The sequence below is a fragment of the Taeniopygia guttata genome, chromosome 2 (assembly GCF_048771995.1).
Source record: "Taeniopygia guttata chromosome 2, bTaeGut7.mat, whole genome shotgun sequence".
NCBI classification, from domain to species: Eukaryota; Metazoa; Chordata; class Aves; order Passeriformes; family Estrildidae; genus Taeniopygia; species Taeniopygia guttata.
The window spans coordinates 72614448-72632851 of NC_133026.1; the positions used below are offsets into that span (position 1 = coordinate 72614448).

General features: G+C 37.5%; 3 protein-coding genes across 11 annotated transcripts in view; 2 read left to right on the forward strand and 1 right to left on the reverse strand.

Moving 5' to 3' along the window:
• TRIP13 (thyroid hormone receptor interactor 13) lies at positions 1-12310 on the reverse strand. 2 transcript variants are annotated; one of them, XM_030265630.3, is made up of 13 exons: positions 11806-12310; positions 9400-9565; positions 8969-9098; positions 7695-7750; positions 6656-6746; positions 5320-5392; positions 4311-4374; positions 3972-4058; positions 3094-3200; positions 2291-2444; positions 1997-2109; positions 779-848; positions 2-207 (listed from the first exon to the last, which is right to left on the reverse strand). In XM_030265630.3, exons 1-13 carry the CDS (start codon positions 11895-11897, stop codon positions 112-114), a joined length of 1299 nt encoding a protein of 432 aa, XP_030121490.1. In that variant the 5' UTR covers positions 11898-12310; the 3' UTR covers positions 2-111. The 2 variants fall into 2 exon arrangements, with proteins under 2 accessions (XP_072780311.1, XP_030121490.1); XM_072924210.1 differs by lacking the exons at positions 6656-6746; positions 7695-7750 and having other exon boundaries at positions 1-207; positions 11806-12264.
• Positions 1-18404, forward strand: part of RBFA (ribosome binding factor A) — a 399231-nt gene that overhangs the window by 329306 nt on the left and 51521 nt on the right. The window lies entirely within an intron of this gene.
• Positions 12276-18404, forward strand: part of BRD9 (bromodomain containing 9) — a 26858-nt gene continuing 20729 nt past the window's right edge. For 6 of the 8 annotated variants that reach the window (XM_002194192.7, XM_012571783.5, XM_012571780.5 and 3 more), the window contains exons 1-5: positions 12276-12434; positions 13360-13580; positions 15176-15308; positions 16975-17035; positions 17956-18100. In XM_002194192.7, the coding sequence (XP_002194228.2) occupies positions 12362-12434; positions 13360-13580; positions 15176-15308; positions 16975-17035; positions 17956-18100 (633 nt within the window). In that variant the 5' untranslated portion in view covers positions 12276-12361. Of the gene's footprint in view, positions 12435-13359; positions 13581-15175; positions 15309-16974; positions 17036-17955; positions 18101-18404 lie in introns of those variants that run through there. The other 2 variants (XM_030265628.4, XM_030265627.4) reach the window with 2 other exon arrangements.

Sequence of the window (18404 nt, forward strand, 5' to 3'; positions counted from 1 at the left end):
AACCAGATGAGACATTCCAGGTTTTTTAAGGTGCATTTTATTTTACAAATGCATAAAAGTAGTACAACTTGTATGGAAAATATAAACAGTCAACTACAAAACAATATAGTATCACACGCAGTCTGCAAGATCCTTTTTTTCTTCAAATTGTTTGTCTACTGCAAGCGAAAGGGCCTGAAGAAAAGCTGTCATTGTGACACTGGGGGACTGAAAATAAGAGAACATTTTGTTAGACACACCACAGCAATAGGCAGACACAGTATTTTACACAAAAATCACAGTATTTAAAATAGAAATATTTTAATTTCATGTCACAAAAATTGCAAAATGCTATAAACCATACTACAAGTTATTTAAAATCAGCTAGCACGTCAAAGTCAACCTGTGTGAAATCTTCAGTCGCAATACTATATACTTGCTTAGAAAAAGGTTTTTAACAAATTTTATTTAAAAAGTGGTAGAGGTTTGGTTTTTTTTTTTTTTTTTCCAGCAAGAAATAAGGGCACCAATAATAATAATAATGTTCATTTATTTAATTAAAAGTAGAATGCTCTTGGGCAGATCAATCCCACCTGTCTTCTTCAATCTCATTCTGTATTATGAACAGCACATAATTGTTTCAGTCTACAAAGCTGCAGAAACAAGTGCAATTTAGATTAAAAGGGAGGTTTGGACCAATCTTTTGCTTCAGGCAGTGTTCAGATGTCTTCCTGGCTGTCTTGAACTCTAACCAAAATATAATGAACAGAATAAACTCGCTTGAATATAATGAACTTACTTGAATATAAAGTGCATGTGCTAGGAAAGGAAGCTTTCTCAGGACCCGGCCACCAAGACCTTCACTTTTTCTATGGTAAAACAGAGACAAATGCTGCTTAAATGCTAAATATCCATTCTTAAAAGAAGGCCTTTCCTTTTTCTGTGTTTCTCCATTAAGTTGCTCTAAAAGAATTTTGGGTGACAATTCAACAGGTCACTTGCATGTCTTTTAGCAGGAGCAGGGAGTGAACAGACAAATTCTGCTTGTGGGAGCCTACACAGCAGAGTACACATCACCAGCACAGGTACAGCTGCCTGGCAATGCTTACATCAGGCCCTTCACATTGCTGTGCCAATCTCATGAATTTGGGGGGATGTCTACCACAGCATGGTATGGACACAACCACTTTTGGAAGGACTGGGAAAAAAACTGGTTTGAATGCTGAACCTTATGGGTACTGCCTGTCTCCTTCTACCTACCATTTACACCTTCACCTCACCCACTTTGTGTATGTTAGCATCTTCTCCAAGCACTGCTCTGTATGCATAAAATGCAAACCTCTGTGCCTGGAAAAACTTACTTTTACTTCACTCCTCACTTGTTAAGACTGCATACTTCAGGAACAAAAAGAAAACACACTTTGCAGACTTTATGAATATTGTTTTCTTCCACAGGGACCAGTACTTTGAAAAAAAACGTTGCTATATATTGTGAATATAATTTTTATTGTTTCAAGAACTGTTATATTGCAGTGAAAGACCATTTGCTCTACCAGCATATTCAGCAAACCACAACACTATCTATTTACACTTTACTCCCTTCCCGCTTGTTTCTGTCCACTTATATCTCCATGCTAAATACTGATCTGGCAGATGGCAAGGCATTTCAAAACACTTTCTTAGTAGGACCTAAGGCACATGGCTATTTCTGCTAAAGTGCATTACAATTCCCAACATCCACTGAAACGTAAGGCTAATCCAGCAACTTGTCAAGAGGACTTCAAATGGCAGAGCATTAACCAGAAGCAGTACTAGGCCAAGTCAGATCTCAGACCACGAAATGTTAGCAAATTGCGATTGCTTCCACTTCTTGTCCCCTGAAGGTTTTTGCACTATTTAAAACAGAAAAAAATTGAGCTGCTCCAGATCTCCAGTTATTAGGAAATTTGGTTACTTTTACACATCATTCCATAACTCATTATATACGTATGAAAAAAGTAAAATTTCAGAATCTTACCTTGAGATTTCTTTTAGTAAAAGGCTTAACCTTGACACATTATTTTCTATGAAGCCGATCATCTCAAGCTCTCTGAGTGTCAGAAGCTGCTGTCGAGGATATATTATTTGACACTAGAAATGAGAGTTAAACATTGTTGTATGAAAAGTAAGTGCATTCAAAATTAAATTTTACAGTAAGAGTAGAAATAAAGAAAAGGAATGAAATTTATGTATTTTTGTTACTTAGGAAGCACGACTAAAATGCAAAATTTGCTAAAATATGACATGTTACAGTTTTGCTTTCAAGTATTACCTTCATCAGTTCTTCCAGGCAAGAAAGATATATTCTAAATATTGCTGCAGTAGATGGAGGTCCAATGTATTGTTTTATGTCAGCCCTGTCTACAAAGGCCATGTCAATTTTTTCTGTAATATTTGAAGTAGTCAGGATAACTACATTGGGATACCTTCAAGACAAAAACAGAGTTTTAGGTCACATGTAAAAGATTTATCTCCTTTTGTGACTGGCAAGTTGAGATCTTCCTTCCTGTGATTTAAATAATTTTATGCAATAAACTGTCACATCATTCTTGTCAATCAGGAATTACATTAAATGATCTGAAGCTCTTGGCCAGGTATCACCAGACTATTTCAATGCATAGTTTCTTTCCTTCAGCTGTTTCTCAGTTGTCCATATTTCCTCAAATTCTATTTCAGAAGTGATATATGGTAACTACCTAGAACCTACTGGCATAGCTTCTGACATACACAAAAAAGATTATGAAAAGAACTGTAAATTTGAACCTTTAATCAACATGCTTTATATTTCAAATTTTATGTCTTTCTCCAAGCAGATATCATGATGCTCTGTCCTTTTTCCTCTCCCTGTCTTTAGGGGAAGCATACTGTCCATAGATTTGATTGTTCACCCAGGTACCTGTAAAATATTCTGCTGGGTTACTCCTATTTCTTTTCAAGATTAGCATCATGAACAAAGAATAACTATTCACTAACTAATCTGGTTTAGTATCCCAAGTAGGAATTGAAATTTAGCAGGAATAGGAACACTGAAAATGTCAATAACCTTTTGCTGTTGCAATAATATGCAAACAATACCTTTTAATCTGGTCTATTTGTGTCAGCACAGCATTGACCACACGAATAGCATCTGAAGGCTCTGTGCCTGCCCTGAAGGCACTGCGGGCTGCTGTGAGGCTTTCCACCTACAAAAACCCAAACCAATCAACCAAAACAACAACAAAATCACCAAACAAGCCAAAAAGATTGCACTTTCGGAGTCCTGGCAGCAAACAGGTAACCCATGCAATACACCTTCAGATTCCTGCGCCTACCATCTAAAACTTTGTCAAAATCTTTAGGTAGGCATTTCCAGGGAGGAAGAAAGGCATGTCAAGGAAGCAAAGTGTAGTGAGGGAAATTCCTTTTTAGACTGCAGAATGGAGGCTGGTTTGCATTTTAAATTTTGGAGGTGAAGGGGACACCACCAGAATAATGAATAGGTTGAATTTAGAGTGAGCTTCCCCATAGGAACTCCAATATAACAAAGCTAATAAGGTACATAGTTACTAAGCTGCTTTTGTATGCAAGTTTGAAGAAAATCTAACAACAATGAACTGAACCATATTCACATTTTTTAGAGCTGTACAAAAAATGTAAATAATACAAATCTGGGCTACTTTGATGTTTAAAACAATATTCCACTTGTAAACATACAGCAGCAAAGGAAATTCCACCACGAAAGGTTTCAATTCATTTTCAGCTGGAATTTTCCTGCTAAGTCACACTATGTTCCTTCCAAACCTCTCAAATCTGCAGCAGTCAAGACTAAAGTTCACTCATCTGCACAATCATTAGCTTATGAAATAGCATAAATGTGCTTTGATTGTTCTTTATGAATGAGCACTATTGCAGCTCCTTCCTGTCAATTTCCTTTCTGCTATATTTAATGTACAACAATGCTATCTGAATCATACCTCATCAATCAGTACAAACACAAGAGCATCTGGGTCATCAACTAATTCTTGGATCTTCTGGAACATCTTGGTTACAAGCTTGCCACTCTAGAAAGACATCATATGCATATGTTAACTATTTCCCTACCACACAACTTTTCAAGGCTTATCACATTTAAAGGTGTAAATGCCTGGGTTTTAAAACAACTTTCTAATAAAACTTCTCTTTAAGCATTTTAAAACATATTAATTATTCCTAACAATCTCTGGTGCACATATTTAGGAAACAAGTTAAACAGAATAACTACAGTTTAATTTCTAAAATATGTAGTTTATTTTTTTAGGTACATCAATACATACCTCAGAAAACCACTTAGAGAAAAGGCTATGGCTGTTTATCTCAATTAACTGTCCATACCTATACCTAAAGTATGAAGAGAAAAAGAAGTATCAACTACATTCTAAATAAAAATCAGAGATATCATTAACTTCTGTAAGTCTCATTCCTGACATTCTGACCCTGGAATTCTGTGAATTTATACTTTAAATTACTTACCTTTCAAAATATAATACCTGTTTTATTTGTATTATTTCTGTTGCTAGAACTTGTCACATTGCTGAAAGTGTCACTAGAATTCTTCTATTAAATTGCTATTAGAATTTCTTCATCAGAATAGGGTAAGTAACTCTTACCACGATAATTGCCTCATTCTTCTCTTTGTGTAAGTGTTTCTTCAGTATAGCAAGAAGTGACAAAGTATCTCAACCATACATTATACAGCCCGTGATTTTCATGCGTTCAGTTTGTGCTAGAGTCAGATCATGCCAATAATTACACATTATTTATGCTATACCTTGTATTTTATATAACACTTATTTTTTTATATGTATTTGTTAGGTTGCTGTGAACTTTTAAGTATTTCTTATTACCTGTCTGATATACAAACTGACCTCTGCAGATTGTGGCATTCAGACAATCTGAATACAAAAGAAATTAGTTTTAAAAAATCACTACCTATTAAAACCGGGCTCTGTCAAACATGAAGATATAAAAACCAAAATACTCCTTGACCCTTTGCCCTTTAATACTCATTGATGTACTAAGTGAGCAAAAATTACTGTACTGCCACTGGAATGCCTTTTACGCACCTGGGACAAATAATTACACATTTTAGAAGGCCTTTAAATATCTTAATCAGTCTAGCAGATAAATTTTTTTGCTAGTCTGGTGTGCTACAAAAAAGACACATTAGTGTCTTGCACTAAGTACAAGTTACTTGAAATTAAATATGAAATATACTTGGGCTAGTGAAAAAGAACCACTAAGGATAGGAAGCTAAAGTGAAAAATTAAAAAATAAAAAAATCACCTGTATGACAGTCGAATTGTCAGCTTCTGAGCCAATGCTTTACAGAGAGAAGTCTTCCCAGTTCCAGGAGGGCCTGATTTGAAATCAGATCCATACATTACACAGAGTCTGCATTAGATTGTTAATGACATCTAACAGATTTTTAACTACTTTATTTCATTACAGCACTAATTGTAGACTAAAATCACAGCAGATGATTGCATACACCAGAGTATTTTGAGAAGATTGCTTCGTTGACTACAATCCTAGAGCTAATGCTGGATTTTATATTTATGCAAAAACCATAAAGTTAGAACACTCAACAGCCAGAGAAGCAAAGGGTATCACCCCTGCAGGGCTAATACTCATCAGCATTCTCTATAATTGCTATGCTCAAACTTTTATCTTCCTCAAACACACTCTTCTACCATGGAAAACAGAAACCTATCACGATCAGTTTCATTAGCTGTCCACTCTCCCAGAAATTTCTTCCTTGGGGAAACCCAGATCATCTTTGGAATTATGATCTGGAACAAACCTTTTGGATTTGACTATATACCCCATGGAAGAGCCACAAAGACTTCCTCCAAAGAGGTGAGTACAAGCACAGTTACCAGAGTATGAGTCTTGAAATAAAGTCTCTCGAACAAAAATATCTAATGCAGAAGCTTCTAACAAAACAAAAACATCTAAAATACAAGCTTCTAAGTTGACAGCTGCAACTTAAGTATAATAAAAAAATATTTCCACTATGATTATTTATTTTTGAATACCAGTCTTGATGACAAAATCAATGCAAGTTGCATTTTGCAAGAAAATGGATTCAGTTGATGCTAATCTCATTTGTAGTATAACCTCCACAGTAAGCTAGGACTGACTGAAGATTTCAGCTTCACTAAAATAACAGTAACTAAATTAGCAAGACCTGGCAACAGAACACAGTGTCAACAACACAACACAACACAACACAGATTGCCTTCCCAGTTTCCATCAAGTTTTTATAAAGCTATAACTAACCAAATAGTTAGTACTGCAACAGAAGTTTAACTAATATATGTCTCCTAATATCTTCAGTATCTTCATTGTTTTTGTTCATTATGTAAAAATGCAACAATATCACTTAAAATTAAGAAATCCACAACTGTCACTGCACTGTAAACTTTAGAATTTAAATTCATGCAGAACACAGACTATATGAACACTGATTTGACTCTGACATTACATTTCATCCACTATTGAGGTGCTGCTTTTGTATCACCTCATTTCACTACACAGGACTGCAGTACAAGTCTTTCCAGAAGGAAAGTATAAACAGATGTCCAATGAATCTACTTGGTTTAAAACAGATCATTTTTACCATGCAGCAAAACAACTCTGTTCCATGATATCAGGTTGCTGTCAACATTTTTGTCGGAAAATAATAATGTTGTCGTCACATAATCAAGTAACTAAATGAAGAGGACAGATAGAAAGACACGAATTAGAGATATAACAGCAAATATAACCACAAATAGAATCAATATCTAATGATGTCTATTGTGTACTCATAACAACAACAAAAAAAAGAGCCCATAGAACCCAAATATGCTCAGGCATTCCCATGGTTTAAAGAAGGAAGATTTGAACTACTGCTGTAAAATTGTGATAAGTTTTTGCCATTAAAAGTAACCATATATTTCTACCCATATACACTTACACTCAACAGTGATCAGCTTGCTGATATTTAGTACACCAGCAAGTCTAATTAAAGTCTTGTCATTTCACAGATGACTTTGAAAGCTGTTCCATAAATCAGACAAATGTGGATGTATTAATTGATATTTACTTTATAAATGAAGAAGTACAATCACTGGAATGTTTTGCTTTTCTGTATTTGGTTATAAAGACTTAAGTGAGAATCCTCTATCTATGGTATTACAAATAAGCTAACAATTTAATTATTTGTGTCTAAGAACTTCAGTTAGAAGCTGAATTGAACTATTTGTAGGTTTTATTTGTATCACAATTACTAGATATCAGATTATAGTACTAATGTTCTACAAGCTCTGGCAGTTATCATCACAACCTCTGATGAACAGACAGGATCTCCAAGCTAGATAATGACCCCATGGAAGTGTTTTGTTTCTTTCCAATGTCTTGCTAGCATTCAAGTGACAGGACACTCAGCTTTGGTCAAATCACTGAGTAAGTATTTGCATGAACAGTAACAGTGCTTGCTGACATTACTGCCAAGCCCATTAACTGTTTAGCTGCTGCCAGAAACAAAGTTAAACTCCCATTCCCTTCTGCCCAGCCTGCACCCATATCGCCATAGGATGCAGGAAACTTCAAACAGGCTTAATTTCAGCTTTTACTTCTCCTCAAGCAATTTTAAGTGTTCTTCATTTCCAACTTACATTTGATTTTACTTCAGTGTCATAGATAAGACTTTCCCAAAGGCCATGGAATTCAGCTGCAAAAGCAATATGTTATATACCTGTTTAGGATAAATCAGTCTGGAAACCTCTAACTCAACATTGCAGCTGACTGTAATCTGAAAACAAAATGGTTTTCAGATTACGGTCAACTAAAATGAAGAATTAAGAACACATATATGAAAGCAAGTAAAGCATCTGTGGAGAAAAAAAAGTTATTTTTCTCAAAATGCAAACACCACTTTCTAACAGACAAATTCAGCATTTTCCCAGCTTCTATTTACTTCAATAACTGTGATGCGAAATTAATGTTAATTTCTTAACATGAAATGAAAAATATCGTTCCTTCTATTCTCAGTAGAGGATGAACTTACAATTCACCAAGGGAGCAATGAAAACTTGTGGTAGGAGGAAGGTTCTAAGGCAAATTTTATCCATGTAGCCAAATAATGCATAAAAAACTAAAGTTGTCACTGGAGTATCAATCATTCCTAGCTGTTGGCTTCTAACTTTCAGCAAAGAAAAGCAAAAAAGACTGAACAACTATGAACCACAAAACTGTGGGAATAATGTCAAGGTATCAGATTTAACTCTTCCTGAAAACTAATGTAATAGATAGTTAGGCATTTCACAACATGGAACGAGTAGGAAATGTTTCAAAACTACTGCCTCTCTGAGCTAAAGCTCACATCTGTGCTTCTCCTTTAGGCAGAGAATCCAACTTCCCCAAGCACAAGACAGTAACAGGCAGGTCACAGAGGAAAGCCTGATTTTTTCCTCTCCAGAAGACAAGGACTAAATCTCTTTACTGTGTTTGTCTGTTTCATGCATAAGAGCAGTACTGTCATGGGGGCTGGAAGCCAGCCGTGAGCTCTGGAAAATTAATATTTAAAGTGATAAGCTTCTTGTGGGTCTTCAAGTTAAATAAAACTTGGAATGCAACCACCAGTATTAAAAACTTGCATGCTTCTGATTATGACTATGTGTTTTAGACCACAAGATCAGTTATCTCCACACATCCACAAGTATTACAGATATAAAGGATGTGGTTGGAATCACCTGCAGCAGTTCATTCAAAACCACAAAGGAAAAAAGTCCAAAATTATTTGCTCCATAAAGAAAAAAGTCCAAACATAAATGTTCTATAGACAAACAATAAATACAAATAATACCTTTAATAAGTAACTATAAACACTTCTAGCCTTTGCAATATTTTCTTTATTGCTCTAGAGCTCCCAGAAATGCCACATAGGTACCTGCTGGTAGCATCCAGTGGTGAGCTGCAGTGATATCCTCATTCTCTTCTTCAAGATTTTCAGAGGTTGGTCCTTCTTCATTCAGATGAAAAATATGAAGAGAAAGACTTCTTGTGCTCAAGTCAATAGGCTAGAATGAACATTAAAAGATTTGTTACCTGTCATATTTCTCATTCAAAGCTAGTTGCACAAAAGAAAGTTACAGTTCTCAGCTGGCATTTATCTCTGAAGCCTATTACTTCTGTTTCAGACTTTACTAAACGGTAACAAAAAATTTAGCCACTTTTTCCTAGTTATACCAGTCAGCCTAAGAAGAGATATCGCATCAACCTATAGACCTTGTCTTGCTTTTGCCCTTAGGGTACCACCAGTCTACCCCCAACTAGTTCAGGGGCACATAAACAGGGGTGCACGTTCTTGACCGGGAATACCTGTCTGTCCTCCAGTTTCAGCTCTGTATCCACAATTGCCACAGACTGCACGTTGTTTTTAAGGAAAGGGTCATCGAACTCTGTCCACTTGTAATCACCAAACACAATGTTGTGTCTGTTCAACAGCTTTAAGACACTCATCCTAATATCTTCTTTCTTGGCCACACTAACAAGAAAGAAACATCATTACTTTATGGCATTGACATTTATAAGGAAATTTGAATTTGTGTTAGAATGCATTATTTCATACATGAGGCCTTCATGGAAAACAGCTTCCATATCACACACCAAAAAACCCAACCAACCAACAAACAAAACCCCCAATCTAAAAAAAAAAAAAAACCCCAACACAAAACACATCCAAACCCACTCAATCCTCCTCCAACATTCTACAGGAGAAAAGAACCTGTCAGTTTCAGTCTGTCTGCACAAGCAACAAGCTGGATAGTTGTTTTTAATTTGTGCATTAAAAAACATAATCCAAATAATACCATTTGCTCTGCTTGAGGACATATCAGGGGATACTGAATGAAACAGCTAGAAGACTTCAAGAATGGAAAGCAGTTATGCAATCTGTGTTTCAGTAAGACCCAGAAAGACTCAGAGCCAAATTACAGACTGAATTTGGTAAGCTCAGCTTGGAAGCTCCATTATACTATCAGGACAGCTAAAACGTCAGGATGAGGACATAATACGAGGAGAATTCCAGAATAGACAAAAACTACAGGAAAAGAAATATCATTTGAAGATTTAACTTAATTTTGCAATTTCAATCATCTATAACCAGCGCAAATTCTGAGTTTTCTGTTAACCCTGGCAAAAATAGCACAGTGGATATTTTACATCTTGATTTTTCTAACACCTCGGACATGCTCTCCTATGTTCCCCAGATATCCAAAAATAGTAAGATAAGAACTGGATAATGGTTGTCCCCATCCTGACTGTCCAGCTCAGAGGGCTGTGATTAGTATAAAGATTAAGCAGAACTGTCAGTAACTTGGATGAGGAAAGGCAGTGTGGTGCAATTAGCATTGGGACCAGCACTGTTTCTGCATCCTTGACAATGGGATGGAAAGTACCTGCATCAAGTTTATGGATAACACCAAAGCAGGGAGAACTGTTAGTATTCTGGAGGGCAGGGCTACTGTTCAGAGGGACCTCTGCAGGTTGGCAATATGGTTTGACTGGAAGCTTTTGACTTTCAATGAAGGTAAACATGAAATCTTAGCTCTCATCCACTGCCCAGATAACAGAACAGATCAGAGGCCAACTAGATGACATACAGTTTTGCAGAAAAGGGCCCGTGGGTAGTGGTGGACAAGTTGGCAATAAGTCAAGTGTGCCCTTGCTACAAATGAGGATAACCTTATTTGAGGCTGTGCTACCAAGACTGCATATGTTAGGGAAAGCAACTGTTTCCATCCACTGGCTTTTGTAAGACCGCATCTGGAGTACTGTGAACAGTTGCAAGCACCGACACAAAAGAGACAAGGACAAACTGGGGCAAACCCCGAACATGGCAAACAACTTTATTGTGAGACTGGATGACATGACCCACAAGGTGAAACTCAGCGAAGTTATTTGTTCAATCTTAGGAAGAGACACAGGTGAGGAAACTCCCAGGAGAGTACAGAGAAGGCAGAACTGGGTCCTGTAGGCTCTTGGAGGTGCATAGAACAAGGCCGAGAGGAAACAGGCACAAGTGGCAGCAAGCAATGCTCTGATCAGAGACCTACTGATTTACTAAAATATGAATATCGATCTAACATCTATATCCAACTAAGACAGAAAAGCTCTCTAACAGTTTAAATTTAGAAAGTGTGTGTTTATTGCGACATGGGATAATTCCCTAATGCGTACTTCAAAAATCACAAGTATTACAAAGCCTTTTTATTTACAGAAGTCTTGAATACACAAAATATGAATGCATATTCGTATCCCTGTCACTTCCTCGGCTCTGCTCCGTATGCTAATTGGCAAAAAGGCTATTAAGCATGCGTAGTTTTGGTCCCTGAAATGAGTCGGGGGTCCATTTTGGGGAGGGGGTCTCCAAAATGAAGAAGTAAAATAAGCCTTTCTCGTTCTGACCGTTCTACCTTTTCCATACATACGTGACAAATAAATCCTTGGTAGAACTTGTAGTTTCCTGTATTCAATGGGTTCCTCAAGTATGGGAAGTCTGCAACTGTTTTTATGTCCCTGAGATCTGTTAATCACATTCTGTTTTTCAAGATAAGCACAGCTACCCAAACATAAAATTGACAAGCAATGAGTTAATAGATCCGGCTACTGTTAACTATGAAAAAAAGATTATTTATCTGCCTCAGCTAACTCAGCGACATCTAATTTAACTATCACCTTAATTTTCCTAAAATGTTTAATTCTTCAAAACTAATGTCTCATTACCTGCTCGACTTCTGGTGAACTTCCACATGGATCTGAACGTCGTCACACACGTTTGGGAGCGCTTGCTTCAGATCTCCAGCAGCGTCTTCCATCTTTCTCGCTCCCAGGGGAAAAGCGATACCAAAGAGAAGCGACTTCCAGAGACTGCTAGACGCCCACGGCACGGACGGTCCTTTCCCGGTGCCCCGGCCAGGTGCACACCGCCCCCGCAAAGAGCGGCTACAGGATCGGGACCGGGATCCGGATCGGCACTTCCCTCCCTCAGGAGACGGCGACGACAGGCTCGGGGCGCGGTCGGGCGTACGGACAGGCGGCTGCTCCCGCCACAGCGCTGGAGACAGGGAATCACCTCAGGCAGGCACGGCCTCAGAGGTGACGCGCCGGAGCGACGGGGATTGCGAGTGCGGGCGAGCCTGAGGTAGCAGGCAGCCTCTGCGGCAGCCCCAGTTTGTAAAGGGCGCGCTGGGCGAGGCAGGGCCGGCCCCTCACCCGGATCTTCCTCCGCGGCGGCGGGGCCCGCCCCAGCGCTTCCGGCGGGGCCGGCTGCGGCTCCGCCATGGGGAAGAAGCACAAGAAGCACAAAGCGGAGAAGGCAGAATGGCGCTCGACCTCCGCCGCCGCCTACAGCGGTAAGGGCCGGAGGGGCTTCTTTGTACCAGGGACGCGCCCGCCCCTTCCCCCGGCGCGGCTGTCGGCGGGGCCCGGCGTCCCTGCGCGGGCTGGGGGCCTGGGCAGAGACCTCGCTCCGAGTGCCGAGCTGCCGGCCGTGGGGGCGCCCCAAGGAGTCCGGGGCGGGCGGTGGGGTGTGAGCCGGAGCGTCTCCGTGCTTCCCACGGCTGCTCCTGAGGGGATCCGGTCGCTGCGGTGCTTGAATGATGCTTAATTTCAGCTTGCTCTGAGCACCTTGCGACGTTTTTAGGAGAGGCCGAAGAGCCGGTTTCTTATGTCTTGCAGGTTTGTGAAACATCACAACGTAAGACGTGCAGAACGACTGTTTGTTAGCTTGGATTTGTTAGTCTTAGCTATTTTTTTTTCAAATGTATTGTGTATATTTTTGATTTGCAGCGAAATCTTATAAACAATAGTTCTAGAAGAAGCTTTGGAGCTAGGCTTGTTTAGCCCGGAGAAAAGGAGGCTGGGGGGGGGGGGGGGTCGTTGGCACTCTGCAGCTGCCTGAAAAGAGGGTGTAGCCGGGGGGTCAGTCTCTTCTCCCAGGCAACCAGCGGCAGGACGAGAGGACATGGCCTCAAGGTGCACTAGGGGAACTTCAGGTTGGACATTGGGAAAGAATTTCTTTAAAAAAAGGATGATTTTGTATTAGAACGGCCTGCCCGGGTGGTGCTGGAGTTACTGTCCCTAGAGGTGCTTAGGAAAAGATTGGATGTGACACTTAGTGCCATGGTCTAGTTGGCATAGTTGGCATGTAATGTTTGGTCATAGATTGGATTTAATTTCAGTGCTCTTTTCTGACCTAATTGAGACTGATTCTGTAATTGCTGTGTGCTGTTAGCTCCCTGTGCACTTTTTTTTTTTTTTTTTTTTTTGTTAATTTAGATTATGTGGACAAGCCTTTGGAAAAACCCTTAAAGCTGGTTCTTAAAGTTGGAGGTAATGAAGTCACTGAACTCTCTGGGTCAGGGCATGATTCTAGTTACTATGATGATCGATCGGATCATGAGCGAGAACGACATAAAGAAAAGAAGAAAAAAAAGAAGAAAAAGTCAGAGAAGGAAAAAGAAAAGCATCTAGATGATGAGGAAAGAAGAAAGAGAAAGGTAAGCTGTGATTTTTAGAATTTAGATACACCAGCCTTCATGCTTGCTTATCAGGTCTAAAATCTGGTACAGAACTTTGTTTAAATCACTTACAATGAGCTTATTGTTTGGAGATAGCACTTCAGAAATGTAGAAAACCTTTGGGTGTGAGTTGGTGTACTTCTGCCATTTAAAGGAGATACCTTGTGTGATGCTTCTGTGAACAAAGCTTCCTTCTTATACATTTTATTTTCCTTATTTATTTACCTTGAGTGTATGCTTCTGTTTTTCAGTTGGATCTTTTGTATTTTTGCCTGGTCACAATCATGTTTTGCTACCATTTTAGGGAGAATATTTTCAGCTTTTCAAGTCCAGGCTGTGTTAACATTTTGGAGATAGGCCAAGTTACTGGACATTGAAATTGATACGTTTATTCAAAACAGCTTCTGAACTGTTGAGTACTGTGGTACATTACATCTTTAGTTATTGGAATAACCTGTGTGCTGGGCTTTGTCAATTTGTTAGTAGCAAGTAGGGTGGTCACCTTAGTTGTCTGTGTTAAATGTTGGGGAGTTTGATTAGAATCAGCAGTGAGGCATTCGTGGCACAGTTACTTGTACAATTCAATTTTAAAATAAATTCTTTTGTTTAATAATGGTTCTCTGACCTTTCTGCTTTTTTAATTCTTTCCTGTCATGTAGTTTTACTATTCTTGTGTGACAGGTTTTTTTTGGTGCTACTTTGTATGTATTTGTTGCTAACATCTGACAATTCCAAATAATACAAGCCTAACAAAAAAATCATCTGGAAGTGACAGATCTCATAGGATCGTTCAGAAGCTTTTGAATACAGCACAGACAGTGCACAATTAGTACAGATGTTTCAAGCTGGGACTTGAAATGTAGCAAAACCAGCTGTCTTTCTTACGAGATTTTGAAGTATCAATTGCCTTTACTGAGTTGTTTGGATTTTTTTCCCTAGAACTTCATGATTAATACATTCAAAATAAGCTAATGGATAGTTAAGTAATAAACCATAGGCTAAGGAAGGTTAATGAAAGTGTGCTTTTCTGTGCAAATATGGATAATTATTGTGGGATTTCAGGAATGACTTAGGTGTGCCTTTGCTTTGAAACTCAGGAAGAAATCATTAATTGCTGCCACTGTTTTCTTATGGTTCTTTTGTTGGCTGGGTTGTCACATACTTTACTCATTTCTGTTTAATGTGACAAACAACAAAAATACATCGCTGAGAGTGGAGCCACAGATTGATCTGTACTCAATAGTAAATTAACTTTCTTTCCTCTATGGTCTAGGTTATTACTGTACAGTTTTACATATAAATAGCTTCAGAATTCATCTTTTCAATTAACATGCAGGAATGATAGAACAATACTGTATCAAATACAAAGTAGCAAAAGATGAACAGTTTTAATTGGAGAAGAAAATTGAAAAAGTGATAGTGAAAACGTATGCAGTATTGTTTAAACCATATTGTGATTGGATATTGAATGAGTATTCCAAATTAAAACCATAATTGTTTCTTACCTTTTGATGTGTGGGATTGCACAGTTCAAATACATCCCTTTAAAATATGTCTTTTCTCTGCTGTCCTAGGAAGAGAAAAAGAGGAAAAGGGAGAAGGAACAGTGTGATACTGAAGGAGAAACTGATGACTTTGATCCTGGGAAAAAGGTGGAGGTTGAACCTCCTCCAGATCGTCCTGTCAGAGCATGCAGAACTCAGCCAGGTAAACAGTGTGAAAGATTAAATTATTTTCGTTCTTTTTAAAAGCACACAACACAAAGCTTTGTCAAAGGTAAAATTTTAATGAAGATTTACTGAAATATAGGGACTTTTGTTTTCCAACATCCAGAACTTTCTGCTATCTGAAAAGTCAATATTCCTCTTGGTGCTTCCATGTTTTAGTAGGTTTGTTTTCAGATGACTGATGTTGCCAAGGACATCTGTCTCTGGCCTCTGTTCCTTGGCAGGATAAACCTCATTATAAAAGTATTATTGCACATAGTGCTCCCCTAATTCCTTCTCCTTAGCATTTATACTGTAGTGATCAGAATGTCTGAAACTAGGTTTCATTTAGTTCAAGGGAAAAAACTCTCGTGGAGACTTCTTAGGTGTTACCATATTTTTTTGTTTTCTAACCTATATGGAGTTTTAGTATCTCTATTCTCATGGAAAGGAAGTTGTGACAGTGTATCTCTAAAGACTGTAGACACCACATTTCACCTCTGTTTTTCATTTACAAATCTTCTTAAATTCTTGTCACCAACCAAAATATTTGTCAGTTGTATGTGCATGTTTAATCCTTATAGATTTTGCCTTGCTTTTTCTACCTGTAGCCATTGCTTGGTAATTAAAACTCAGCATTACTCAGTGGAAACCTTTATTTGAGAGAATTTTCAATTACATCAAGATCTCTGTTATATATAAGCCTGAAAATGGGACCTAGTAGCAAAAAAATAGTGTCTTTAGGAATATTCTGAGTCTTGTCTTTGGAATACTGCCCTTTGACTAGTCAGGTAATCCCAAGGAATTTTATAGTTGTGACCACACATTAAATTGAGGAATAGTGGCCATCAGCTGTCAAGGTAACTGAAATTTTCAGGTCAGAGTTTTATGTTTCTGAATAGTCAGGAGCCTTAAAAACTGACAAGATAAAAACTATTTCCATTATTATTCTATTTTCATCTGGTTGTAAAATGGTATTGGAAAGCATATAAATTACCTGACCCATTCTGTTTAAGAAAGAGGAAAGACGTTTCCTATCATGGAGAGTTGGATTTTCAATTATTGATGCTTCATTAATGTTTCAAACATCACTTAAAGCAAGTCTCTCTGAAGTAACAGGTACATGTAGTGTTTCTTGTGTGATCTGTACAGGAAGTGAAATTGTAATTGTTACTTCTCTTGCCAGTAAATCTGCATCTGTTTGTCACTCTGTGATTGAAAGGTTTAGAGAATTGCACGGGGTTTATGGTGAAGAAACCATGAAAATTGCACAGCGAACATGTTGTAAGAATATGGATTTCCCAACTGCAGTATTTGAGCAACCAAGTTTCACTTTTTCTGCAAAAATATACAACGTAATTATTTTAATCTTATTAATACATATTCTTAGAGCTGCTGAACTTAGCACTACATCTGACTTAATGGGTACTAGGTTTTAATGTGATAAGAAAAAAAGCTCAGAAAATAAAGGAAGAAGAAGTAGGTACTGTGTGCTTAGATATCTGATGTGCTTCTGCTCTGAAATCCATGTTCATACATTCAGCTTCAGATCAGTACAAGCTGTATTTGTAGTAAGATTTTCTCTCTGGTACTTATATTTTTAAATTAAAAAATATGCACATATGTGGTTTCATTTCACTTATCTGGGTTTTCATCTCAAAATGCAGCTGAAAATGAGAGCACACCAATCCAGCAATTACTGGAACACTTCCTTCGCCAGCTTCAAAGGTAGTAAACGTTTTTGTATCTTCAGCTGTGTTGGCTGTGTCTGATGCATATTTATATGTGTTTTCTGGCAACTTCTTATCCTGGTATTCTGTTTGAAAGTAGTGCCTGGCGACTGACTAAGATATTTGTTGACCTTTGCAACCATGTCAGACCTGGTTGTTTTTAAAGATAAGTTGAGGATAATTATTACCTGGTTTGCAGTTCTAGCATTGGGCAGGAAAATAAGTGTTTTGGGCAGATTATACATTGCTATTATAAATTTATTAAATATTAATGACTTAGTTTAGGGATTAAAAGCCAGTTATAACCATACAATACTTCGGAAGATTGGACTCTTAGTTAAATTTTGTTTTATTCAGTGTCCACTGTCAGATACAAAGCAAATTTAGACCTGGTTACTTGATAATCTTCTAAATTGGGAGAGGCTTTTTATTTTATTTTTTTCTTAAACCTGCAGCTCATGTTTAAAAAAAATTCCTTTTTTATTTTGTAGCAATAAACTGAATTTGGAACTAATTTTAAAAAATTAAACATTGTATTTATTTTTAGAGGACATCGTGAACAAGAAAAATTGAGCTTTTTTCCTCAATGAAGTCAAAAGACAAAGTTGGAGTGTAGAGACACAGAAAACATACAAGAATTAAGAAATACAAGAACTAGCTTGAATTGATCATTTGATCATTGAATTGAAAGACATTTTAATGAAAATTTTCAAGAATTTCTTTTTGAAATAAGTCTACATATGTGAAATCAGAATGCTCTCCTTTATCAGGAAATTTTTCAAACATGCATTTATTTTACAAGAATGTTTTTTGTGGTTTTTGTTTTTTTAGTAGTACTGTTGTGTTATAAGTGTGATGCAAAAGCAAGAATCATTTTGTTTGCTGCTGTAAATCTAAATTTATTGTTTTTATTTTTAGGAAAGATCCTCATGGGTTTTTTGCTTTTCCAGTCACGGATGCCATTGCTCCTGGATATTCCATGATAATAAAACACCCTATGGATTTTGGTACGATGAAGGAAAAAATTGCAGCAAATGAATACAAATCAGTCACTGAATTCAAGGTGAGAGATTTCACAAGATTTAGATATTTCACAACTAGTAAGAAACTAAAGATTTTTTTTTTTATCTGTAGAAGTCTTTGTTACATTAATTAATGCTCATTTTTTTCCAGAACTGAGCACTTTCGTCTATTCAGTTTGTTCCAAATTATCTGTCAGGTTCTACTACTTACTAGCATAAGTTCTGTGGAATTTATGCTGCTAAACTTCAACAGGAGTAAGACTATCACAAAGAATTAAGCCCCTGAGCTCTTTTTTTTGTCCGTTTTTTAATGTAGACCTTGTTAGATTGATATAAATGTCATTT